The 27,932-nt window shown below is 37.2% G+C and overlaps 1 protein-coding gene across 1 annotated transcript in view; it reads right to left on the bottom strand.

The window, feature by feature from the left end:
- The window catches only part of DGKK (diacylglycerol kinase kappa), a 131,485-nt gene that overhangs the window by 7,940 nt on the left and 95,613 nt on the right, over window positions 1-27,932 (bottom strand). Inside the window, exons 13-25 of the mRNA XM_016218537.2 lie at window positions 26,855-26,946; window positions 13,490-13,589; window positions 12,328-12,547; window positions 10,540-10,644; window positions 10,023-10,119; window positions 8,140-8,247; window positions 5,273-5,369; window positions 4,922-5,029; window positions 4,144-4,257; window positions 3,614-3,748; window positions 2,321-2,481; window positions 1,626-1,767; window positions 551-637 (exon numbers count right to left, since the gene is read on the bottom strand). Coding sequence (XP_016074023.2) covers window positions 551-637; window positions 1,626-1,767; window positions 2,321-2,481; window positions 3,614-3,748; window positions 4,144-4,257; window positions 4,922-5,029; window positions 5,273-5,369; window positions 8,140-8,247; window positions 10,023-10,119; window positions 10,540-10,644; window positions 12,328-12,547; window positions 13,490-13,589; window positions 26,855-26,946 — 1,566 coding nt within the window. The remainder of the gene's footprint in view (window positions 1-550; window positions 638-1,625; window positions 1,768-2,320; window positions 2,482-3,613; window positions 3,749-4,143; window positions 4,258-4,921; window positions 5,030-5,272; window positions 5,370-8,139; window positions 8,248-10,022; window positions 10,120-10,539; window positions 10,645-12,327; window positions 12,548-13,489; window positions 13,590-26,854; window positions 26,947-27,932) is intronic.

Genomic DNA, 27,932 nt, shown 5'->3' with positions numbered 1-27,932 from the left:
TTCCATTGATTTTTAGAGAGAGTAGAAGGGAAGGAGGAAGGGGGAGACAGAGAGAAAAAAACCACATTGATATGAGAGAGACACATCGATTGGTTGCCTCCTACACATGTCCTAACCAGGGCCAGGGAGCGAACCTGCAACCCAGAGATGTGCCCTTGACTGGGAATCGAACCTGTGCCCTTGGGTGCACAGACTGACTCTCTAACCACTGAGCCACACCAGCCATGGTGAGCTCACTTTTTTCTACTGAAGCTGTTTTAGGTATGATGAGAACAACCTACTTTTGATTGGTCTGGACCCAGGAGACATTTGCCAAAGGAGAGAGGGAGACTTTTCTTCAAAGATATGGTAGTTCCAATGGAATAGTATAACCTATGAAGTGATACAATCAATGACAACCCTGGGTGAGTATAGCACATTAGGGACTGGCAGCTAAGCACCTGGCTAAAATGCTCTTCCATGTCTTCCAATTCCCTAGAGCCAAGCATGGACCATGATCATCTTCAGATGGGATACTTTGCCCTCCCTTGTTCCAACCCCCTCCACTCACCAAGTTTTCATCCAGGAAAGCTTTGGTGTCATCGTAGAGCCCTTTAAGACTAAATGTAACATCTACTGCGTCATTTCTGCTTAGAGTCTGAGAGGAGAAGAATGGAAAAGAAAGGAAGGGAAAGGACAAAGAGGAGTTGTTGGTTAGTAAGCATGCAGCAGCTGACTTCTCTCTGGGAAGGGTGTAACAGGCTAGTAGGATGTGACTGCAGGTAAAAAAGTAATATTCAAAATATAATACAGCTAGTACCACATGGGCACCGGCCAATTGATGCCAGCTATCAACTACTGTAGCTGTATTGGCAAATCTTTTGAAGTGGAACAGCACAATTTGGCATCATTGATTGAGTGGTATGGGTATAGGGAAATAGGAAATATTCAAACCAGAGAGTAAATTTGAAGCTACTTGCTGCCACTGGGCTAAAACTATCTTTCTCATGGTAAATGAAGTTAGGCCCAACCATCTCTCTTCTTGAAACTTAATGCCTTGAGCTCCAGGCCTCCTCCAAGTAGGACCTGGCCCAAAATATATATGTAACCCACACTTTAAGGGGCCCTGACCCTATCTGTAGCCCTTTTGTATCATTTGCCTAACACTAAAATAATTTTTAAAAAGCATCCTGTAAATCTTCTGGCAGTGGGTAAAGTCATGGAATGGCATATTTAACATCAAGTATTCTAATCTGGACATTTTCCCTCAAGAGGGAAACCAAGGCAGCCTGGAGCTCAGGTTTCAATGACAGGTATCACCTTAACAGGTTACATGGGATGAGGAAGGGCCAAGGCCAAGTTTCTCTCTATTCACTTTCCATTTCTCCCCTGAGGCCCATGTGGTAGGTGGCTATCAGAGAAGAATGCTAGCTCTCAGATGATGGAATCTGCTATGGGATTCCCCAAGTAGCCACTCTGGACCTGTAACAGTCAAGGAATACCTGCCTTCCCTTCCACTGTCCATCAGTTTTCTGACATATCATTTGCCCAGTTTCTCCACCCAACCTATGGCTCCCCTTTCTTCCTTTTCATCTCCTTTCCTATTTGGCTTGACTCTTTCCTTCACATGCCCTTTGCCCCCTTACCTCAATGGGAGTACAGGAAGCTGCACCTGCCTCATTGCTGCTGTCTTGGCCATAAAATGTATCATTCAAGATTTTGGCACTGGTGTTCACAGAATCCATGAGGACAGACACATGCTGATGGACCTTGCTCAGGTTAGTAAGTCTGTAGTAAAACAAGGACTGATAGATGAGTCTGGAGTTCTGAAGGACATCTGTCCTGGGGTACTGTTGAGGTACCCTGGGTACCCAAATTGGTACCCTCCTGTTATTTCTATTTGTCTCTAGGTAGCCACCTATGCCAAAAAATGTTTCTGTTCTAGATATTCATCTTTGTCCATCCTTGTTTCACCTGTATTAGATATTGGGTGCTTTGAGGCAGTAGGAGGCCAAAATAGGGGAGGGTAGATAACTCCAGGAACTCCAAGGCCCTCCTGATATTTAAGGGCAAGGATAAACATTCTCATTCTTGTTGGGTCTGAGAAAGTAGGAGGAGATCGAAGTTCATCTCTGGGTCTAATGGGAGAGGTTCAAGCTGGCTTATTGCTGAACACAAAGACCATTTCCTATCTGAACTATCAGGGTCCCTGTCAAACTTCAGAGCTCTGGGTAAGACTCCTTTCTGAGATCAAGCTCCACAGTAGCCAATAGACACAAACTGGCTTCTTCCTATCCCTTTTTAGGATTCTCAGCCCTGTATCTGGGCTAGTTCCACTTACCTGCTGATGAGGTTTTCTGCAAGCTGAGCTAAGTGCTCCATATGGGCAGACTCATCATCAGAGAGGCTACCTTCAGATTCCTGGGAGTCCAACTGGGGTTGAGAGGCAGCTTGAATTTCAGTATGCTTGGACTCCCACATTTTCATTGAGTTCTCAAAGTCCTAGAGATGAAGACAGTAGCAGATCCTAGTGATTGCTGTAGCTAAGAGGGCATGTGACAGATCTGTCTGTGAGTCTGAAATTTGTGAGTATAGTGGGTAAAGGGAAAAGAGGGCCCCCATTCCCTCATACACTCACCTGCATACCTATACACCTATCCATCATTTTATTCAATGTCTTTCTGTACTAGGCATTTTTTGTTTTTGCTATTGTTGTTACTAATGTGAATCTTGGGACAATACACTTCAATCAGATAGATGTCTGCCTTCCAGAAACTCCTATGTGATGGCATCATTATCAATAAGACAGTGGAGCACCTTTCATGTTCCCTTCTTTGCCAAGTCTAAGCAATATGTTGTGATGGATTTTAGAGCCATAAATATCTAATTTAATTTTGAATCATCTTTCTATCACTTACTGCTTGTATGACCTTTAGCAAGTTATTTAACCTCTTTTGTCCTCATTTTCTTCACCTGTAAAATGGGAATAAGTGTATCATCTCATAGAATTGTTGGGAGGACCTACTTGAGAGAATACATCTAAACTACCCAGCACAAAGTAGGCAGTGTATAAACTAGACTTCCCCTCACCTCTCTATTGATGCTTCTATGGACTGTCTTCAGGTCAGAATGGAAGAAAGCCTCCAAGCACTGAACATCTGATCACTAATGGCTCCTTTCTAGTTTTACATTGTTTAGCACAAGTGGGTGACATTTGTGAATGCAGCATTTTAAGGAACCTTAGAGGAACCTAAATACCATTGTCAATGAAGAATCTCTTGTTGAAAGAGCAGATTCCTCCATAACTACCCAAGGTCTTTAGCTCTATGTCCTCTGTGAGAGAGGACAGCTTTGTCTACAACCATAGATGGTAGGTTTTTTATCTCACTCCCTAAGACAGTGGTTTGAAAATACCAGTATATATCAAAATGTCTCAGGGGACTTTTTAAAAAATGAAACTTCCCAGAAACTACCCATCCCCATTCTGATTCATTGGGTCTGGTGTGGAGCCCAGGAATGTGCATTTCTAGCAAGCACTCTTTGAGGAATTCTGCCTGACTGGAAGCATTCAGTACTCAGTGAAAGTTGTAGATGAGGCAATGTAGGAGCCTGAGACAAGCCTTTCCTTTCTTACCCGATCTCTTGTCAGCATCTGGGCAGCATTCTTGTATCTAATCTTGATAAGGCCTGGCCTCTGAACCCAGGCCTCCCCATCCACTTGAACTGGGATACCTTCTTCACCATTAATGGTTATCATCACCTCACGGCACTGCCAAAGAAGAGGAGGGAGAATGGGGCAAAAAAATGAGGCAACTACTGTAGACCAATCTGATAATCCCACAGTCATGGCTGTAATGTGTATCTGAAGCAGGACTGGCAAGGATGTGTGAATCAGATTATCTCAGGGATGTAACACCTGCTATCTATGGGCTTTTTGCTCATTCAGTTCTTACCACCTCTGTCTCCAACCTTAGCCAGCACCTTTTTGCTCTTTCAGTTCCTACCACCTCTGTCTCCAACCTTAGCTGGCACCTTGCTGTCCACCAGAAAAACTTATCCCTCCACCCTGATACTATACCCAGTTAATTTCTGGGACAACTCCATATCCTGGGTTGTAGCCACAGAGTTCAGTCCCTTTCTGGTGCCCACCCAGCCCCTGCCTACCTGAGCAATGCGATGATGATGTAGATTGATGACACGGGACATTGCCATCTGTATGGAACCAAAGATTGCTACTACCTCCAGCTTCCCATCATCTATTGCAGGAGCCTCATATTCCTGGGGAGGAAGAATTGTGTTACATATCCCCTTGAGAAACCATACCTTGTCTATCACAAAGCAGGCATGCTTTGAAAGCTCCTGTGAGAATTTTTCTAGCTCACGAAGAGTGGAATAACTATATATTGAAAAGGGAGAGATATGGTCAGGGATCCCATCTGGGAAAAAGGCACTGAAATCATAACTCTTAGTCCATTTTGAGATCACAGCTCTGAGCTGGTTCCCTCCCTGTCTAATCTAGCATCGTAAATGCCCAAGGCCAGTCCCATTGGCCTCATGGCCTTCTTGGGTGAGCTCAGAGGAAAAAGGTCATGGCCGGTTTCCCAAGAGATTTTAATGATAGACCTCCTTGGAGAAAAAAACATGGTCTAGATAGCCTTTCAATGATCTGTCAAGCCTGAGAAATGGAAAATAATTCAGTTTAGGCAACACCTAAGAATTGATCTGATCCTGAAGTCTTTGGTTGATTATTTTTCTGTGTTCTGAAATGCTAATTGCCTTTTAAAAAACTGCTTATACAGCTGCTACTAATAAAGGTTCCCATCCCACCCCTTCTCCCCCTATTGTCCACTTTCTTTCTACCCCAGTGAGTCCAACTCTCCTTTCTGAGAGATTTTAAAGGGGCCAAACATTTCTCCCTCCCTGTTCCTCATTTCTTACTTACTGTGGTTGCTGTGTTGCTTCCCCAGAAGTTGATGCCTCCAGCATAGCTGGTGATGTTGAGCACTACAATGCCTTGCAGGTTTGGTAAGGCGATAGCTTCTCCATCACACTGAAAGAAACAAATGTGAAGGGACATTTACAGAGATAGGGGAAGGGCTCTGTCTTCTCTTCATGCTATCATTTTCTTATCCATAAAATGGAAATCTATCCCCATACCTTCTTCCCATGAGCTATGAGTGAGGATCAGAGTTAAAGCTCAGAGGAAACCAAGAATACTGGGGAAAGTTGATTCCCAAGGTCATGAGATTTCTTTTTTCTATGCCCAGGAAGGATTACCCTCTTTTCCACTAACCTCCAGGTGCACTCGTTCTTCCAGTTTCCTGTAAGAGCGTTGCAAAAGTTCCTTGCTTCCCAAAAGGCCATACCATATCTTGTTCTTAAGGCGGCTACTATAGGGAGATAAGGGTAGAGAAAGGTAGCCACAAGGTGAACAATATAAAGATAAATGGATGAGGAAAAGCAAGAGGGGACCCCATTTTATTCCTCAAGTGCCTTCGTATAGAGAGGAGTCATATTGAATGGTAAGTGAACACAAGAGGATGGTGTAACTGGTGTCCCCATTCAAACACCTGCTGAAACTTCAGCATTCCATCAGTAGGTAAATTTGTCACTTTTCCATGCTATTGATATTGATTCAGACTTGGAAGAGACGGCCAATATTCAGAAAGTAATGCTAATAAAAAGCTGTGATCATAGCCCTAGCTGGTTTTGCTCAGTGGTTAGAGCATCAGCCCACGGACTAAAGGGTCCCAGGTTCAATTCTGGCCAAAGGCACCTACCTCAGTTGTAGGCTTGATCCCCGGCTCTTGTTGGGGCTAGAGTGGGAGGCAACCAGTCGATATGTTTCTCTCACATCATTGTTTCTCTCTCTCTCTCTCTCTCTCTCTCTCTCCTTCCCTTCCACTCTCTCCAAAAAGCAATGGAAAAAATATCCTTAGATGAAGATTAAAAAAAAAAAAGCTATAATTAAACTGTCTGGTAGATACTAGCTACCCTAGCAATGCCACTCCAGGAGCTCAAGATTTCAGCTGCTTGGAAACTTCATTTGAAACATATGACTCTTACACTGCAATTTCTTTGAAGCATAACTTTTCTGGCAAAGTGGAAGGATTTTCTAAGATCTGTATATCAAAAAATTAATTCAGTGCTATAGAATTAGACTTAAAAGTTTACTAGGTAGCTCAGCTGCGTGGCTCAGCAGTTTAGCATTGACCTATGATCTAGGATATTGAGCTTTGATTCCCAGTCAGGGCACATGCCTAGGTTGCGGGCTTGATTCCCAGCAGGAGGGTGTGCAGGGGGCAGCCGATTAATGCCTCTCTTATCATTGATGTTTCTATCTCTCTCTCCTCTCCCTTCTTCTCTCTGAAATTAATAAAAATATATTTGAAAAAGTTTGCTAGGTAGATTATAAAGGAGGAGCCAGTGGAGAGAATATGGGATAGGCAAGAATATCAGGAGACTTGGAAAGGACAGCGTCCTGCTGATTGTAGGATCTCTGCTAAAAACAGACAGGGGGCTTACAATCACTAGAAAGGCTAGCTAGAGTTTACTATGAGTTTTTATTTTTATTTATTTATCTTTAAAATTAAATGTATTAAGGTGACATTGGTTAATAAAATTATTTAGGTTTCAAGTGTACAATTCTATGATACATCGTCTATATATTGCATTGTGTGTCCACCACCCAATATCAAATTTTCCGTCACCATATATTTGATCATCTTTACCTTTTACTACCCCCACTCCCATCCCTCTGATAACTCCCAGACTGTTGTTTGTGTCTATGAGTTTTTGTTTTTAAAGTAAAGCCACAGAAATGAGCCACCACAGGGCGTGAGCTTTGAAATGTAAGAAGGCTAGCACAAAATTATTTGGACTCTGTTTAAAACCACTAGTTCTTTGGGCACTTTAGTTTCCTTATCTATAAAAATAGTTTAGCTATATAGAAATGAAAAATACCTAACCAGAAATTTGTTCTGAAAAAGAAAAAATTTGGAGGGCTTTCATCTCTCAATTTCAAAACTAACTATAAAGCTACAGTTATCAAGATAGTATGGTATTTGCATTGGATAAACACATAGATCAGGGGAACAGAAATGAGAATCTAGGGAAAAAATGTTGCATTTATGGTTCTTTAATTGTTGACAAATATGTCAACACCATTCATTGGAGGAAAAAATAGCTTTAAAAAATGGTGCTGTTGTAATTGGATATACGTGTGGGGAAAAAAACAAAAAAAAACTTGGACCCTTACTTCATACCACACACAAAAATTAACTCAAAGCAGATTATAGACTTAAATTTAAGAGCTAAAACAAGAAAACTTTTAAAAGAAAACTTAGGAGCAAATTTTTAAGACCTTGGGTTAGGTCAAGATTTCTTAGATATGGCATCAAAAGCATAGTCCATGAAAGAAAAAAATTGATCAATGGAATCTTACCAAAATTCAAAACTTTTATATTTTAAGAGATAGCATTTAGAAAATAAAAAGACAAACAATTGAAAAGACAAGCAACTTGGAAAGAGTATTTGCAAACCACATATTTGATAAAGTACTTGGTCCTCAGTCAAAGCCTGCTCTGAGAAAAAGTTCTGGTGGTAGGTTGCAAGGGGTGGTGGTGATGGTGGACATGTGTGGTTTCAGTTTACCACAAGAACTCTGAGGATGTCTTAGGATTTATCTGTAGTACAAAAGTACCAATAGGTGCCAAGCAGGCCAACACTGGATGGGATAAAAATCAGTGGGTCAAAGGGAGCCAAGCCAGTTGACATTTTGCAGCCTTATCAACCAAAAAGGCCTGAGGCCACTACTAGGGTCTGGTCAAGTTCTTACAGACAGAACAAAGATAGGCAATTTGCTGAATTGAGTCAATGTAATCTGACTGAAATAACAGTAACACAGTTGTGTTTACACAGTAACCCACAAGTCTAGATTAAGAAGGCAGCCCAAGTTCAGGATGCCAATGCAGAGTTATCACAGACCAGGTCAACATTTGGGGCAAGCAGTCCCATTAAGATAATCTTGGGACTAATGTGTTTTACTTCCAAAGGACCTCTTTATTTCTGTTGCTTGTCTGAGAGGTATGGGATGCAGGAATATATGTATGTATGGTTATTGTCTGTTTTCATGTAGGAAAGGGAGTTCCTTTTCCTTACTTGTACTGTCCTGGGTGTTCATCTCTTCTGGTGTTGAACTCCAGAGAAATTTTAGCATCCAGTCCAATTCCAAAATAGTTGTTCATGACGCACTTTTCTTTGAAACATCTGAAATTAGGCAAAGGGAAGAGGGGGACAGACATTGGTGCAGGAAAGAAGTGCCATTATTATTGTGCAGCAGACTTCATATGCATGATAACAAACCATTGAGGGAAGGCCTCCTCTACATTGGGCACAAGCCTTAATGTTCTTGAGAAGGACATGCAGATATCCTTTTGTGTTAACCACTAGCATTGTAAGCTGTAAGAGAGGGCACCTATCTAGTTGGGAGGATACAGTGGGATTGGGACTCATAATAAAGAAGTCATCTTTGAGGCCCTCAGATATGAGTGACCAATATTTCCACATATAATAAAGGAAAATAGAGTCATTGATTTATTCCCACAACAAACTTTTGAGTATCTCAGATAAAAATGTACAAGAATAGCCCTGGCCTGTGCAGCTCAGTTGGTTGAGCATCATCCTGTGCACCAAAGTGTTACCGGTTTGACTCCTAGTCAGGGCACATGCCTAGGTTGTGGGATCAGTCCTTGGTCAGGGTGTGTATGGGAGGCAACCAATTGATGTTTCTCTCTCACATTGGTGTTCTCTCTCCATCCCTCTCCCTTTCTCTCTCTCTCAAATCAATAAAAACATATTAAAAAAAATGAAAAATGTATGAGAATAAAGTCTGCACTATTGTTTTCAGAGGTATCTGAACTCCTTTGTGGTGCTTTTACATCAAAGAGCAAACTGACCACAAGTTTGGGAGAAAAGACTGATAAAAGAGGATATATATGTCCAGCAGTTTTTTAATTCTTCTGCATTCATCTTGGATATTGACATCAAAACCAGTGGAGTGCTAGAGCCAGTTTGTACCAGCTCATGTCAGCTGACTGTGCCTATCACTTCCCAACTCTGCATTTAATGGCATTATATCAGTAGCTTGAAATAGGCCATGGTGGGAGGGTTTACACCAGAAAATAAATTAGAGTTTACCTTCCTTCCGCTCCACCCAGAAAGCTGGTTTTAAATGTTTGCTAGCACACCATTGATCAAAATCATTAGGTAGGTCAATGAAACCTCAGACATGAACTTAGACCAATAGTGAAGTAGAAGGGGATGGAGGCTGGAGATAGGAATAAATGGAAAGCTTTAGAAAACTTCAGTAATTGCTAGCTGTGTCCTTCTTCTGGGAAACTGAAAATGAGTACAGTGTAACTATTCAATTATAGATAATTTTTAAAATTTTGTTACTTAACTGACCCTAAATCTCTCACATGAGATTTGCCGCCCTCAACCACAGTCCAGAAATTGGGGTCTCTCTAACTGATCAACTGATCTTCTTAATGTAATTCAAAATGAGTGAGTGGGGCAGAACCTGGCTGCTGGAAATAGTCTAAACCAGTAGGGCTAGTGAGAAAAACATCTTTAGATTTACTACCTAGTCCCCTAAATTTCCAGTTATTTTTTAGTACCTGCAATCATTTACTGTTAAAGGCAACAGTGGAAAAACAAGTCCTTTGAAAGAACAACAGCTAACATTTATTGTTTATAATAATAATATTAACAGGGATAAATATGAAAACACATAGCATTTAACTATGGGTGCTAAGCACTGCTCAATGGAAGTACTTTGCATATATATACTCAATAAATACAACAAACCTATATGGCAGATTTTAGAATTATCTCCATTTTACATGTGAGGAAACTGAGGCCTTGGTTGCATAAGGTCACACAACTAGTAAAGGACAGTCAGGATTTGACTCTGGGCATCCTTAGACTATGCTCTTAACCAGAGAAAAGAAAGCCATAAAAAGGTCATAGGGCTAAATACTCACATAGTTTCAGGTGTAAAATGTAAGTGCTCCAAATTAAGATTATCTAGATCTTCACTTTTGAGACAAGGTATAGAAGACAAAGTGCCACAATGAGAACCTAGACACAAAAGACATCACCTTGGTGTCAGATGTGAGCAAGAAATCCCTGTCATCATTTGTATTTCACACTATTTTCTCTGTGGGTGTAGGGTCAAGCTTAATGACTTTATCTTGAATAACATTCAGGGTTTACTTTCCAAAGAGGGATCATCTTGGATGAACAGGGGCTTCCACTGAGAGGACAGTGAAGCTGAGTTTGCTTGCTTGCTGGCAGTGAAAACAGCTTCAAATCTTGGGTTTTATCAGGTCAGCCATTAGAGGTGAGTTTTCTGGGAAAGAGGGAGGGATATCTACTGCAGAGTAGGATTATGGCTAAAGGAAAATGTATGAAAACACCCTTTTATTCTCTGGGCACTCTGGGCATTAGAAGACAGTGATAAAGGGTAGAATAAGAGAAGAAGAACGGAAAAATCCTTACGGTGTCTTGGGCTCATCTGGCTAATATCTTCTGAGTCATCTTCCAGGAAGAAAGCTGAAGTAAAGTTCTTAACAGATATTGCCTGTCGGCTTTGTTCATCCAGAACTATAGATAAAAAATGAAAGTAAGGAAGGAGGGAAGGGAAGGGAAAGGAAAGGAAGGGTAAAAAAGGATGGCTGGAGGGAGGATTGGTTACATTTATCAAGCATTTCTTGAGCACCTGCTTTATTTAGTTAATGCCAGTCAGTGTGTGGTTAGACAACAGAGATTCATTTGACCATCACCTCTCCTCCATGATGTCGTTTGTAGTCCCAGCTTTCTTACAGTGTTGCCCCCATGTCTCTTCATATCCATACCTGAGCTTTCTCTGTTTTATCAGTTACTCTTCTCTGTCACTCAGGAAATGTGATTGTGAGTAGAAGCTCAGGGCCACAGGTGGGAAGGGGGAGGGGCAGGGTGGGAAACCCTCTTTGTTAATTCGTTTACTCATATGACTTTTATTCCAAACTTGAGCCTAGGAAAGTGCCATTCTTTCACTCAAATGTCTTACCCACACCCAGAATATTTGAGAAGGCTCTTCCATTCACCAGCCTATATATTGTATAGCTCAGGTGCTCAGCCTGTGCCAAAGCACATACATTCAATCCCTATCCCAGCAGGGGTGCCTTTCTCTGTCCCATAGCCACACACTGCACTTCTAAATCTGACTTATGTGTTGATGGAGCAGGTTGAGGGTTGGTTGTGACAGGGTTATGGCCACATTAGGTTAATCTGATCCTCACTACTTGGAAACTACCACAGAAATAGAGGCAAACTGACTGTTCAGTTCTTTCACAGTGCAGAAGGGAGATTTCCTTTCTTTCTTGGAAACTTGGCTGAGATTGTGACTAAAGGTACCAAGGTAGGAGAAGGTACCATGGCTAAAAGTCAAAGGGACTTCCTTGCTACATGGACTTCTGCTCAATTTCAATAGCTCAGGTAGAACATACTTGGTCTTATGCCATCTCTGATCTGTTTTTCAAAGAAGCATTGTGGGGAATAAATGGGAAACAAAATGTTAAATTAAGAAGTTGGAAGAGTTGCCTGGCCAGCGTGGCTCAGCAGTTGAGCATCGACCTATGAGCCAGGATATCGTGGTTCGATTCCCAGTCAGGGCACATGCCCATGTTGGGGGTTGGTTCCCCAGTAGCAGCGTGCAGGAAGCAGCTGATCAATGACTCTCTCATCATTGATGTTTCTCTCTCTCTCTCTCTCTCTCTCTCTCTGAAATCAATAAAGATATATTTAAAAAAAAAAAAAAGAAATTTGAGTTTGAAGAGTTTCCATACTGAATTGAAAGCTTGCAACTTGTCATGAGTTTGGGAAATGGCAATCAATTTCAGAACTGCCAGGACCACTCTTCATGTGAAAGACATGAAGAGATAAAGACTATTTTTCCTTCTAAAATAGTCACAGACTTGGTGGTTGGACAGAAACAGGAATAGGTTAAAAAAAATTCATGGCTGGTGGTGGAAGCTGACAGAGCTTTGAACAGCTGTCATTGTTTAGAATTAGTTTTAATTCTAAAAATAAATGAATAGCAAGAGTTGAATGCCTGGTAGGTAGGAGGAGCCAAAGTGGAAGCTTATCATAAGGACTGACACTTTTCAAATCAGCAGTGCCTGAGTACTGATTTTGGATGCTATATGAATGCAGAGTTTTGGTAGTGGAGTCAAATAGAAAACATAGGGAGACCAGTAAACCATCCACTGGAACTTTCCTTTTTTCCTACCTCAATCACAACCTTACCTTGTTCAACTTGGAATATAATGAGTTTTAAGGATTTCTGGAGATTCTTGGCCTTTGTGGCCAGCTCCAACTTGCACTTGGCTGTGTGGTCTATTCGAGGGATGAAGGGCTTTCCATCTGCCTTGCTACTGTCTGCACATACTGTAGCACTCTTCTCAACTGCTGCATCCTCAGCCAGGACATCAATCAGGACACTGAGCTTGTCATACATTAAGTCACTCTATGTAGGGAGAAAGGAGACAGGGCATTGTTATGAAGGACCTGCGCTTGAGAGGACAGAATGAGGAGTTGGAGCAGTATGGGAAGAGGTGGGGAGGGGTAGTAGTTGGCCAGAAACATTGAGCGTGGAAAATTATCTGTGGGGAGATGGAAGTTTGGGAAAAAAGTACTTGGGTAGATGTGATCGGATAACCGAAAAGTGTTAGGGGATCAAACAGATTTCATTTGTTTCTGAGCAGCTGCAGGAACCAATGTATGTTGCCAAGTTTTTTTCACGTTAGACTGGCCTATAAAATGACTTGACCAACTTGAGGAAAGTAACTATTTCTGAATTGTTATTTTCATTGGCATAATCCTATGGGTGTGAATGTGTCCCTGCATGGGTGCCTGGTGTGTCTGCTTTTGTATGTGTGCATGTTTGGGGATGTGCTGACTAATCAAGGCTTGATTCCCAACTACATCACTTAATAGTTTGTGACTTGAGGCAAGTTACCTAACCTCTTTGTGCTTCTATATTCTGAGGCAATTGTGAGGATTAAATAAAATAATACATTAAAAGTGCTTAACAGTTCCTGGAACAGAGTAAGTGCTATTATAAGTGTTAGCTATTATTGTTGCTGTTGTTATAGAGGTAAATGTGGGTGTAGTTCTAGCATGTATTTGTTTGTACATATTTTCAAGCATGTTCTGGTATACAGCCATATGCATACATGCTTGGTGTACACTTGTGTCTAGGTGTGGGTAGATGCTTGGCATATAGTTAGGTACATGAAGTACAAGCATGAATAGTGTCACTCTTCATATGAAAGATGGAAGTTTGATGAGGTGGACTTTCCTCATCAGGGAGGCTTACCAGTTACTCCTCCCTGCCTTTCTTTTACAATTCCCAGTGAGAGGCACCTGGCTCCACAAAGAGTGCAAGACAAAAGGAATGGAAACTTACTTTCAAAATCATAGACTCTATTGCTGTATTGTTCTGTTTTATCTGACTCCAGGCCTTTACAATATCAACCACAAAATCTTCCACTGCTGAACACAGGAATCTGGAAAGATGAGATAGATGGCACAATGTGACATGGACCATGAGATCCAGAGCCCTTTTCTCTTATAATGTCATTCATTACTCTCCATTTTCCTCCTCTTTTCTCTCTCTCTTTTTCCATCTCTCCTCCCTCCCTCTACTTTTCCCTCTCCTCCAGATTCCCTCTCCCTTCTCTATTTGTTTATTTTTCTGCCCCTTCATATATTTATAGTAAAATATACAAGTACCTAAGAGAGTTTAACTAGCATTTCTTAGTCCTAATTCCGAATTTCCAGAAAGCAGAATTCAATTGATCTGAGTTGGGTCAGAATTTCACCCTGGATCAAATCAGCTATGGTTCAAGGGCCCAGCTAATTTAGTATAAACATAATAATATTGGGGGAACTGTCCCATGGGACTGTTTCTAAAAGGAGAGCGTGATAGACTTGGCAGTAACCCTCCAAAGAGTCCTGGGAAGAATGAATGACCCTTGTGTTTAGAAAGGGAGAATGTATTGTTCAAGCTAGGAGAAAACAGCTGTATTAGATATTACAGGGACCTTTCCTAGTGTCAGAGAAAAAGCAAAGTGTCCCTACTATAGTGAGCTATACTATGCTCTTGAATGGTGTGAAATATTGTGTTTCCCTTCTGTAACCCTTCTTTTTTCTTTTAAAAAAGTTTTAAATTAAATTAAATTTAATTTAATTTTTCCATCATCATTTATCCCCTCTATGCCCTCTTCTACCTCCCCAGCTCCCGCAATCACCAGACTGTTGTCCATGTCCAAGTTCTCTCTCTCTTTTTATTTTTGCTCAATCCCTCCACCCCCCAACACACTTACCCCTCGCACCAGAGCTATGTCCCTGCTCTCTATCTATAAGTCTGTCTCTATTTTTCTTGGTAGTTCAGTTTGTTCATTAAATTCCACATATGAGTGAAATCATATGGTACTTGTCTTTCTCTGACTGTCTTAATATCTATCTTCTATCTATCTATCTATCTATCTATCTATCTATCTATCTATCTATCTATCTATCTATCATCTATCTATCTAATCTATCATCTATCATCTATCTATCTATCTATCATCTATCATCTATCATCTATCTATCATCTATCTATCTATATCTATCTATCTATCTATCTATCTATCTATCTATCTCATCTATCTATCATCTATCTATCATCTATCATTATCTATCATCTATCATCTATCTATCTATATCTATCTATCTATCTATCTATCTATCTATCTATCTATCTATCTATCTATCATCTATCATCATCATCTATCTATCTATCTATCTATCTATCTATCTATCATCATCATCTATCATCTATCTATCATTTATCTATCTATCTATCTATCTATCATCTATCTATCTATCTATCTATCTATCTATCTATCTATCTATCTATCATCTATCATCTATCTATCTATCTATCAATCTATCTATTATCTATCTATCTATCATCTAATCTATCATCTATCTATATCATCTATCATCATTTATCTATCTATATCTATCTATCTATCATCTATCTATATCTATCTATCATCTATCTATCTCTATCTATCTATCATCTATCATCTATCTATCTATCTATCATCTATCATCTATCTATCATCATCTATCTATATCTATCTATCATCTATCTATCTCTATCTATCTATCATCTATCATCTATCTATCTATCTATCTATCTATCATCTATCATCTATCTATCATCATCTATCTATTATCTATCTATCTATCTATATCTATCTATCATCTATCATCTATCTATCATCTATCTATCTATCTATCTATCTATCTATCTATCTATCTATCTATCTATCATCTATCATCTATCTATCTATCTATCATCTATCTATCTATCTATCTATCATCTATCTATCTATCTATCTATCTATCTATCTATATCTATCTATCTATCATCTATCTATCATCTATCTATCTATCTATCTATCATCTATCATCTATCATCTATCTATCTATCATCTATCTATCTATCTATCTATCTATCTATCTATCTATCTATCTATCTATCTATCATCTATCTATCTATCTATCATCTATCTATCTATCATCTATCTATCTATCATCTATCATCTATCTATCATCATCTATCATCTATCTATATCTATCATCTATCTATCTCTATCTATCTATCTATCTATCATCTATCTATCTATCTATCTATCTATCTATCTATCTATCTATATCTATCTATCTATCATCTATCTATCATCTATCTATCTATCTATCTATCATCTATCATCTATCATCTATCTATCTATCATCTATCTATCTATCTATCTATCTATCTATCTATCTATCTATCTATCATCTATCTATCTATCTATCATCTATCTATCTATCATCTATCTATCTATCATCTATCATCTATCTATCATCATCTATCATCTATCTATATCTATCATCTATCTATCTCTATCTATCTATCATCTATCTATCTATCTATCTATCTATCTATCTATCTATCTATCATCTATCTATCTATTATCTATCTATCTATCTATCATCTATCTATCTATCATCTATCATCTATCTATCATCATCTATCATCTATCTATATCTATCATCTATCTATCTCTATCTATCTATCATCTATCTATCTATCTATCTATCTATCTATCTATCTATCTATCTATCTATCATCTATCTATCTATCTATCTATCTATCTATCTATCTATTATCTATCTATCTATCTATATCTATCTATCTATCTATCTATCTATCTATCATCTATCTATCATCTATCATCATCTATCATCTATCATCTATCTATCTATCTATCTATCTATCTATCTATCTATCTATCATCTATCTATCTATCTATCATCTATCTATCTATCTATCTATCTATCTATCTATCTATCTATCTATATCTATCTATCTATCTATCTATCTATATCTATCTATCATCTATCTATCATCTATCTATCTATCATCTATCATCTATCATCTATCTATCTATCTATCATCTATCTATCTATCTATCATCTATCTATCTATCTATCTATCTATCTATCTATCTATCATCTATCTATCTATCTATCTATCTATCTATCTATCTATCTATCATCTATCTATCTATCTATCTATCTATCTATCTATCTATCTATCATCTATCTATCATCTATCATCTATCTATCTATCATCTATCTATCTATCTATCTATCTATCTATCTATATCTATCTATCATCTATCTATCATCTATCTATCTATCATCTATCATCTATCATCTATCTATCTATCATCTATCTATCTATCTATCATCTATCTATCTATCATCTATCTATCTATCATCTATCATCTATCTATCACCATCTATCATCTATCTATATCTATCATCTATCTATCTCTATCTATCTATCATCTATCTATCAATCTATCTATCTATCTATCTATCTATCTATCTATCTATCTATCTATCTATCTATCATCTATCTATCATCTATCTATCTATCTATCTATCTATCTATCATCTATCTATCATCTATCTATCTATCATCTATCTATCTATCTATCTATCTATCTATCTATCTATCTATCTATCTATCTATCTATCATCATCTATCATCTATCTATCTATCTATCTATCTATCTATCTATCTATCTATCTATCTATTATCTATCTATCTATCTATCTATCATCTATCTATCTATCATCTATCTATCTCTATCTATCTATCATCTATCTATCTATCATCTATCTATCATCTATCTATCTATCTATCTATCTATCTATCTATCTATCTATCTATCTATCTATCTATCATCTATCATCTATCTATCTATCTATCTATCTATCTATCTATCTATCTATCTATTATCTATCTATCTATCTATCTATCATCTATCTATCTATCATCTATCTATCTCTATCTATCTATCATCTATCTATCTATCTATCTATCTATCATCTATCTATCATCTATCTATCTATCTATCTATCTATCTATCTATCTATCTATCTATCTATCTATCATCTATCATCTATCTATCTATCTATCTATCTATCTATCTATCTATCTATCTATCTATTATCTATCTATCTATCTATCTATCATCTATCTATCTATCATCTATCTATCTCTATCTATCTATCATCTATCTATCTATCATCTATCTATCTATCTATCTATCTATCTATCTATCTATCTATCATCTATCTATCTATCTATCTATCTATCTATCTATCTATCTATCATCTATCTATCTATCATCTATCATCTATCATCTATCTATCTATCATCTATCTATCTATCTATCATCTATCTATCTATCATCTATCATCTATCTATCATCATCTATCATCTATCTATATCTATCATCTATCTATCATCTATCTATCTATCTATCTATCTATCTATCTATCTATCTATCTATCATCTATCTATCTATCATCTATCATCTATCTATCTATCATCTATCTATCTATTATCTATCTATCTATCTATCTATCTATCTATCTATCTATCTATCTATCTATCTATCTATCTATCATCTATCTATCATCTATCTATCTATCATCTATCATCTATCTATCATCATCTATCATCTATCTATATCTATCATCTATCTATCTCTATCTATCATCTATCTATCTATCTATCTATCTATCTATCTATCTATCATCTATCATCTATCATCTATCTATCATCTATCATCTATCTATCATCATCTATCATCTATCTATATCTATCATCTATCTATCTCTATCTATCATCTATCTATCTATCTATCTATCATCTATCTATCTATCTATCTATCATCTATCATCTATCTATCTATCATCTATCTATCTATCATCACCTATCTATCTATCATCTATCTATCTATCATCTATCTATCTCTATCTATCATCTATCATCTATCTATCTATCATCTATCTATCTATCATCATCTATCATCTATCTATCATCTATCTATCATCTATCTATCTATATCTCTATCATCTATCTATCAATCTATCATCTATTATTTATTTATTTATCTATTATTTATTTATTTATTTATTTATTTATTTTTAGTTGAAAGTATTACAGATGCCGCTCTTTACCCCCCATTGATCCCCTCCACCCCACATCCACTCCACCCTGAGACTTTCCCCAGACCAATGTCTGTGTCCATGGATTATGCTTATAAACATATAAGTTCTTTGATTAATCTCTGGGTGGAGAGAGATTATTATCTTTTTTAAAGAAATTAAAAACATTTTTTTCAATTAACGTTGATATACAATATTATAATAGTTTCAGGTGTACAACATAGTGATTAGACATTTATGTAACATACAAAGTAATCACCCCAATAAGTAAAGTACCCATCTGACACCATACATAATTTTTACAATATTATTGACTACATTTCCTGTGCTGTACTTTACATTACCATGACTGTTTTTATAACTGGCAATTTATACATCTAAATCACTTCCTTTTTTCCACCCAGCCCCCTAACCCCCCTCCCATCTGGCACCCATCAATTTATTCTCTGTATCTATAAGTTTGTTTCTGTTTTGTTAATTCATTTATTTTGTTTTTTAAATTTTCATATAAGTGAAACCATATGGTATTTTTCTTTTTCTGTCTGACTTATTTCACTTAGCATAATACTCTTTAGGTCCATCCATGTTGCTGCAAATGGCAGATTTCATTCTTTTTTATGGCTGACTAATATTCCATTGTATATATGTACTACCTCTTTATCCCTTTATTTATTGATGGACACTTAGGTTGCTTCTTTATCTTAGCTATTGGAAATAATGCTGCAGTGAACATAGGGGTGCATATGTCTTTTCAAATTAGTGTTTTAGATTTCTTCAGATAAATACCCAGAAGTGGAATTGCTGAGTCATATGGTAGTTCTATTTTTAAATTTTTGAGGAACCTCCATACTGTTTTCCATAGTGGATGCACCAATTGCAATCTGATCAACAGTGTATGAGGATTTGCTTTTCTCCATTTCCTTGCCAACACTTGTTTGTTGATTTACTGATGATAGCCATTCTGACAGGTGTGACATAATATCACATTGAGGTTTTTATTTGCATTTCCCTGATGATTAGAGATGCTGAGCATCTTTTCATATGTCTCTTGACCATCCTCTTTGGAGAAATGTCTATTCAGGCCTTCTTCCCATTTTTTAATCACATTGGTTGTTTTTTTTTTTGGTGTTAAGTTGTATGACCTCCTTATATACAGGGTGTCCCTAAAACATGTATACATACTTTAACAGTTTATACCTCACTTAATTTTGACTCCTTTTCAGGTTTAACTGGTTTGAAATAATGGGTGAAGCCAGACTAAGCTTTGAACAAAGAAAACTTATCTACTAGAATTTTTATGGGGATACATAAAAGATAAAGTTTACTGTACAAAACTGGCAACAGTTTTTGAATTGAGGGTGCACAAATACCCAATGAAAATGATTCTTGATTTTTAAAATTCTATTGCTTCACATTATCAGCAGTGCCTGGACCAGAACAGTCATCAGTTTGAAAACAGACATTGACATAAAAAATCATTACTGTAGATTCTTTTAAATTTTGAAAATGAACTCTATCTTAATAAACACTGACTTTATAATCATTAAAAGTATGTATACATTTTGGGGGACACCCTATATTTTAGGTATTAACCCTTTATTAGATATATCATTGGCAAATAACATCTTCCATTCTGTAGGTTGTCTTTTTGTTTTGTTGATGGTTTCCTTCGCTGTGCAAAAAAGTTTTAGTTTGATGTAGTCCCATTTGTATTTACTTTTCCTTTTGTTTCCCTTGTCCAAGGAGACACATAAAAAAAATATTACTGAAAGTGATGTCAAAGACTTTGTTGCCTGTTTTCTTCTAGAAATTTTTTGGTTTCAGGTCTTAAATTTGAGTCTTTAATCCATTTTGAGTTTATTCTTGCATATGATGTAACAAAATGATTCCGTTTCATTTTTTTTGCATGTATCTGTCCAATTTTCCCAACATTATTTTATTAAAGAGACTGTTTTTACCCCATTGTATATTCTTGTCTCCTTTGTCATAGATTAATTGATCATATAAGCATGGGTTTATTTCTGGGTTCTCTATTTTCTTCCATTGATCTATGTGTCTGTTTTTATGCCAGTACCACACTGCTTTGATTACTATAGCCATGTAGTATAGCCTTGTAGATCAGGTAGCATGATACGTCCAACTTTGTGTTTTATTCTCAAGATTGCTTTGGCTATTCAGGGTCTTTTGTGGTTCCATATAAACTTTCAGATTATTTGTTCTAGTTCTGTGAAAAATGTCATTGGTATTTTGATAAGGGTTGCACTGAATCTGTATATTGCTTTGGGTAGTAAGGACATTTTAATGATGCTAATTCTTCTGATTTGTGACCATGGTATATCCTTCCTTTTATTTGTATCTTTTTCAATGTCATAGTTTTCCAAATACAAGTATTTTACCGCCTTGGTTAAATTTATTCCTAGGTATTTTATTCTGTTTGATGCATTATAAATGAAACTGTTTCCTTAATTTCTCTATCTGATAATTTGTTATTAGTGTATAAAAATACAACAGATTTCTGGATATTTATTTTGTATCCTGCTACTTTACTGAATTCATTTACTAGTTCTAATAAGTTTTTTGGTAGTTTTTTAGGGTTCTCTATATATGCCGTCACACATCTGTAAATAAGGACAGTTTTAATTCTTCCTTTCCAATATGGATGCCTTTTATTTATTTTTCTTGTTTGACTGCTATGGCTAGGACTTCCAGTACTATGTTGAATAAATGTGGTGAAATTGGACATCCTTGCCTTGCTCCTGATCTTAAAAAAAATTTTCAGCTTTTCACCTTTGAATATGATATTAGCTGTGGGTTTGTCATATATGGCCGGTATTATGTTGAGGTATGTTCCCTTTATATCCATTTTGCTGAGAGTTTTTATCATAAATGGATGTTGGATTTTGTCAAGTGCTTTTTCTGCCTCCATTGATATGATCATATGATTTTTTAAAAATTTGTTAATCTTTTTTTAAAGTATGTTTTTATTATTTTAGAGAAAGAGGAAAGGAAAGGGAGAGAGAGAAACATCAATGAGAGAGAGAAACATCCATCTGCTGCCTCCTGCCTGCCCCCTACTGGGGATCAAACTCTCAACCCGAGCATGTGCCCTGACTGGGAAACAAACCAGCCACCTCTAGGTGCATGGGATGACACTCAGCCAATTGAGCAACACTAGCCAGGGCTGATCAGTCTTTGTCTGGTTTTTGTATCAGGACAATGCTGGCCTTGTAAACAGAGTTTGGGAGCCATTCTTCCTCTTCAGTTTTTTTGGAATAGTTTGAGAAGAATAAGTAGTAATTATTCTTTAAGTATTTGGTAAGATTCACCTGTGAAGCCATCTGTTTGTTGGGAGTTTTTTCTTTTATTACTGCTTCAGTTTCACTAGTTGTAATCTGTCTATTCAGATTCTCTGATTATTCCTGATTCAGTTTTGAAAGATTGTATGTTTCTAGGAATTTGTCCATTTCTTCCAGGGCATCCGATTTGTTGATATATAATTTTTCATAGTATTTCATTATAATCCTTTGTATTTTTGTGGTGTTGGTTCATCATTTTTCCTTTTTTATTTCTGATTTTATTTATTTGGGCCCTCTTTTTTTTTTTTTTTCATGATGAGACTGGCTAATGGTTTATCAAGTTTGTTTATCTTTTCAACGAACCAGCTCTTGATTTCACTGATCTTTTCTATTTTTTTTTGACTCTATTTATTTACCCTCTGATCTTTATTGTTTCCTTCCTTCTACTCACTTTGGGCTTTATTTGTTCTTTTTTTTCTATTTCCTTTAAATGTAAGGTTAAATTGTTTATTTGAGATTTTTCTTGTTTCCCGAGGTAGGCCTGTATTGCTATAATTTTTCCTTTTAGAATTGCCTTGGCTGTATGACATAGATTTGTTGTATTTTTATTTTCATTTGACTCAAGACATCTTTTTATTTCTTCCTTGATCTCCTTGTTAATCCATTCATTGTTTAGTAACATGTTATTTAGCCTCCATATGTTTGTGTGTTTTTCAGATTTCTTCTCATAATTAATTTCTAGTTTTATACTATTGTGATTGGAGAAGATACTTGACATGATTTCCATCTTCTTAAATTTATTGAGACTTGTTTTGTGGCCTAGCATGTAGTTTATCCTGGAACATGTTCCATGTGCACTTGAGAAAACTGTATATTCTGCTGCTTTTTGGTGAACTGTCCTAAAAATATCCATTAAGTTTATATGGTCTATTGTGTAATTCCAGGCCACTGTTTTCTTGTTGATTTTCTGTATGAATGATATATCCATTGATGTCAATTGGGTATTAAAGTCCCCTACTATGACTGTATTACTAGAATATCTCCCTTTATGTCTGTCAAATTTGCTTTATATATTCAGGTTCTCCTATATTGGGGATGTAGGTGGTTATGAGAGTTATATTCTTTTGTTGGATTGATACCTTTATCATCATTAAATGATTTTCTTTGTCTCTTATTGTGGTCCTTGTTTTAAAGTCTATTTTGTTTGATATAAGTATTGCTACCCCACTTTTTTTTTGGTTTCCTTTTGCATGAAGTACCTTTTCCATCCCTTTATGTTTAGTCTGTGTGTATCTGTGTCTTTTGATATGAAGTGGGTCTCCTGTAGGCAGCATATGTATGGGTCTTGTTTTTTCACCCATTCAGCTACCTTATTTCTTTTTATTGGAGCAGTTAGTCCACTTACATTTAAAGTGGTTATTGATAGTTATTTAGCTACTGACATTTTAGTAATTGTTTTCTGATTGTTTTTGTAGTTCTTCTATGTTCTTTCTTATTCTCTTGCTCTCTCCTCTTGTATGTTAATGACTTTCTATTGTGTTCTGTTTGGATCTTCTTCTCTTTTTTTTCTTCTATATCTCCTGTAGATTTTTGATTTGTAGTTACCATATGCTTCCTATACACCAAGCTATATTTATAGCAGTCTACTTTAATTTGATGGTCTTTTAACTTTGAGCACATTCTAAAATCACTACAATTTTGACTTATCCTCTCCATGTTTATGTTTTTGTCATTATTTGTTACTTCTTTTGTGTGTTTGTATGTATCCCCTAATTTATCGTTGTAATTACACACAATCTTCCTACTTTTACCTTTGAACCTTTGTACTAGCTTTATATTTTGGTTGATCCACTGCTTTTATTATATGTGTGCCTTTGTCAATGAGAATTTTTTTCCTTTCCAATTTTTTGTATTCATATTTTTTATCTTCTCTTTTCTTCTTAAAGAAGGTTCTTTAACATTTCTGTGTACTGGTTTATTGACAATGAACTCCTGTAATTTTTTCTTGTCTGGGAAATTATTTCTCTTTCAGTTCTAAATGATAACCTGCTGGATAGAGTGATCTTGGATGTATGTCCTTGGTTTTCACCACTTTGAATATTTTGTGCCAATCCTTTCAGGCCTCCAAAGTTTCTGTTGAGAAATCAGCTGACAGACATCTTATGGGAGTTCCTTTGTATATAAGTAGTTGCTTTTCTTTTGCTACTTTTAAGATTCTCTCTTTGCCTTTAATCTTTGGCATTTTAATTATGAAATGTCTTGGTGTGGGCTTCTTTGGGTTATTCTTGTTTATGACCCTCTGTGCTTCCTGGACTTGTATGTCTATTTCTTTCACCTGGTAGGGGAAGTTTCCTGTCATTGTTCCTTCAAATAGGTTCTCAATCCCTTGCTCTCTCTCTCTCTTCTTTCTGGTACCCTTATGATGTAAATGTTGGTATGCTTGATGTTGTCCCAGAGGTCCCTTAAAATATCCTCACTTTTTAAAGTACTCTTTTCTTTTTGCTATTCTAATTGGGTGTTTTCACTATCTTGTCTTCCAGATTGCTGATTTGATCCTGTGCTTTATCTACTGTACTGTCGATTCCCTGTAATGTATTCTTCATTTCTGTTATTGTATTCTTTATTTCCGACTGGTTCTTTTTTATGTTTTCAATCTCTTCTTAAATGTTTTCTATAAGTTTTCATTGAGTTTGTCTATTCCTCCCTTAACCTCATTGAGCATTCTTATAAACAGTGTTTTGAACTCTGCATCTGTTAGATTGCTTGTCTCCATTTCATTTAGTTCTTTTCCTGAGACATGAAAAAGTTTTGTCCTGCTCTTTCATTTGAGACACATTTTTTGGTCTCCTAATTTTGGCTGACTTCCTTTATTTGTTTCTATGTATTACGTAGACTGGCTATGTCTCTTGGTCTTGGCAGTGTGGCCTTATGGAATAGGTGTCATGTGGGGCTCAGACTCCCTGGTCACCTGAGCCTGGTGTTCCTTGTATTGGTTGTGTGTGCCCTCCTGTTGTAGTTGAACCTTGATTGCTATTGGCATGTGAGTGAATGTGATTGACTGTGTGGATGACTGTGAGAAATGGCCATGACTATAGTGGGCAAACTGTTGTGCGGAGGGCTGATCCCACTGAGGAGGATTTGCTTTACCAGGGCTCTGGTGCCTGCCAAATCTGGTGTCATATGTGATGCTGTTTGTGTGGTACTCTGATGTGATCTGAAGCTGGCCACTGAGTTTGTTGGTTCTAGGGCCTTTTAGGAGGGGCTCTGGTACAGGCCAAGTCAGCCACTGCCTCTATCCAGCCCGTGACCACCTGGTAGGAGTTACAAAGGGATCTGTGATTTGTTGCTATCTGTGCTGAGCTTCGAGGCCTCTGAGAGTTGTTAGGCTGTGGACAGAGGAGAGTTGCCACTAGTACTGGGCCTTGGGCGGCTTAGCAAGAGATTTGGGGCATGCCAAGGCCAGCTACTGCTTGTTTGGTGTTTTTGGACCTTTGAGAAATTTTAAGAAAATCCACAATACAAGCTATGGAAGGCAACTTGTGTGGAAAAGCTGCTGGAAGTGGTTTCATCTGGGACTATGAATTGGGTGGGGCAAGGCCTCAGCAAATCACTAGGATGAGATGAATTGTCTAAACCAAGTTAATGGAGAGCTCATATTTGGCATCTACCTGCACCTGCCTGCTGAGTAAAGGGAGGTTCTTAAAAAAGGAGCAGTGGCCTCTGCCAGCACTTCCGTCCTAGGGAGAGCTGCCCTGACCCCTGTCCATTCATCCCTTGCCCTGGAGCTAATCAATTTATCTCCTTCCTGTATGTCTTTGGTGCTTTTTTAGCTGCTGCCCCAGTGCTGGAGCTCAGAGTGAGTGAGTTTGTGAGCACATGAGTTTGTGTGCAGTACCTTTAAAACCTGCAGCATCTGGGACTCCAGTAGCCCTCCATATCAGTCAGCCACAATCCCTACTGGTTTTCTTAGCCAGATGTTACAGGGACTTCCTTCTTGGAACTAGATCCCTGGGCTGGTGATTTCAGTGTGGGGCTGGAACTCCTCGATGCTCACATGGAACCAATGCAGCCTAACTACCCTTCCTGTTGAAAACTGCCACACTGTGAGTGAGGGACCTGCTCATTCCGTGTATCCATCTCTTCTACAGTCTCAACATGGCTTTTTCTTTACATCGTTAGTAATAGAAATTTTATTCAGCTAGCCTTTGGGTGGTTCTCAATAATGGTTGTTTTATAATTTTTTAAAAGATTTTTAAAATTTATTTTTAGAGAGAGAGGAAGGGAGAGGGAGACAGAGAGAAAGATCGACATGAGAGCTGCATGTCCCCTACTGGAGATTGAGCCCAGAACCCAGGCATGTGTCCTGACCAGGAATTAAACTGGCAACCTTTTGGTGCATGGAACAACACCCAACCAACTGGGCCACATGGCCAAGGCAGTTGTTTTGTAATTGTAGTTTTGATGTGGTCATGGGAGGAGGTGAGATCAGAATTCTTCCCTTTTTCAAAATCTTTTGGAGTAGCAGGAGCCATTACCTCAATCTCATCTTTTTTATCCTTATCTTTCTATTCAGGAGGTTTGAGATTGGAGAAATTTGATTTGGTATGATTAACATATACAGCAGACCTTCAAATAACATCGTTTTGCTCAATGTCACTCTGTTATAACATTGATGAGATGCCGCAGGGACTTAACTCATGTTTATATCAATTAGCCTATGGTAAAAATTGATTTCATTATATATTGTTTTGCCTCAGTTCCAAGAACCTATTGACGATGTTAAGTGAAGAGTTACTATACTTTCCTTGGTCTCAACACCCCAAACTATTAAAATGAATCCTACCTCTCACTGAAGACAGCCCACGAGGGGCAAAAAAACCCCAAAAGTTGAGAACCAAAGGAAGACTGACCTGGCTGCAATGATCATCTCTGTAGGATACTTGGCCTTCAGGATTTTGTTCAACTCAGTAGTTGCAGAGTCTAAGTGTTGGCTTGCAGCAGCCTAGGGGGAAAAGAAATGCTCAGCCCTGGAACCTTAGCACTGTGACATAGCACGCTGCCCATCTCATTCCCTCATTATTTCTTACTGACTCTTTACCATAAATTCAACGGCCTCTCTGGAAATAATCATAATCATGAATTCTTTTGAAGATCCTCATAGATAACCTTAGCTCTGTGGTCATTCTAAAGATAAGATATATACTGTTTCCTCTCATTTAAATTAGTATTTAAAACTCATATAAAGATGGTAATGTTTGTTCCATGTTTCAAAGAAACAATCTCATATTACATAGCTAGTAAATAATAGATCTTGGATTTGAACACACATTTTCCAATGCCAGAGTATCACTTCTTATATAATAATATTAGTATTAATAACAGTATGCACTTATACAGTACTTAATATGTGCCATGCTCTCTTCATGTAGTCCTTATAACAACCTATGATATAAGGATTCCTATTATCCCCATTTCACAGAACAGAAAACGGAGGCACAGGAAAAGAGGTAGCTGATAAGTAGCAGAGTAAGATTCAATTCCAGGTAGTCTGGTTCTTGAGTCTGTAATTTTAACCACAACTTGTGTCTACCAAGTCCTGATGATTCTATCTCTTCAATATATCTTAAACATGTCCACTTCTCCTTATCCCTGCTATCACTTCACCAGTCCAAATCATCATTATCTTTTGCTTAGATAATTACAGCATCTGTTTTTCCCCCTTGCTTCTAGTCTTTATTCCTTCCATTGTTTCTCCACATACCATGGAACTCCCCTGCTTAAAACCTTTCTATTTGATAGTAGAATGGATAGATGGATAGATTTGTGATAAAGTATAGTAAAATATTAATGGTAGAATCTACCATTTAAAATTTCCTGTATGTTTGAAAATGTTCATAATAAGATTTTAAAAACCTTCTATAATTCTCATTGCTCTTAGGATAAAAGTTCAAACTTCCTACCATTGTTTACCAGGTTCCTCCTGGCCTG

This window comes from Miniopterus natalensis, chromosome X (assembly GCF_054644295.1).
Source record: "Miniopterus natalensis isolate mMinNat1 chromosome X, mMinNat1.hap1, whole genome shotgun sequence".
In the NCBI taxonomy this organism is placed as follows: Eukaryota; Metazoa; Chordata; class Mammalia; order Chiroptera; family Miniopteridae; genus Miniopterus; species Miniopterus natalensis.
This window is presented reverse-complemented; position numbering and strand designations above follow the sequence as displayed.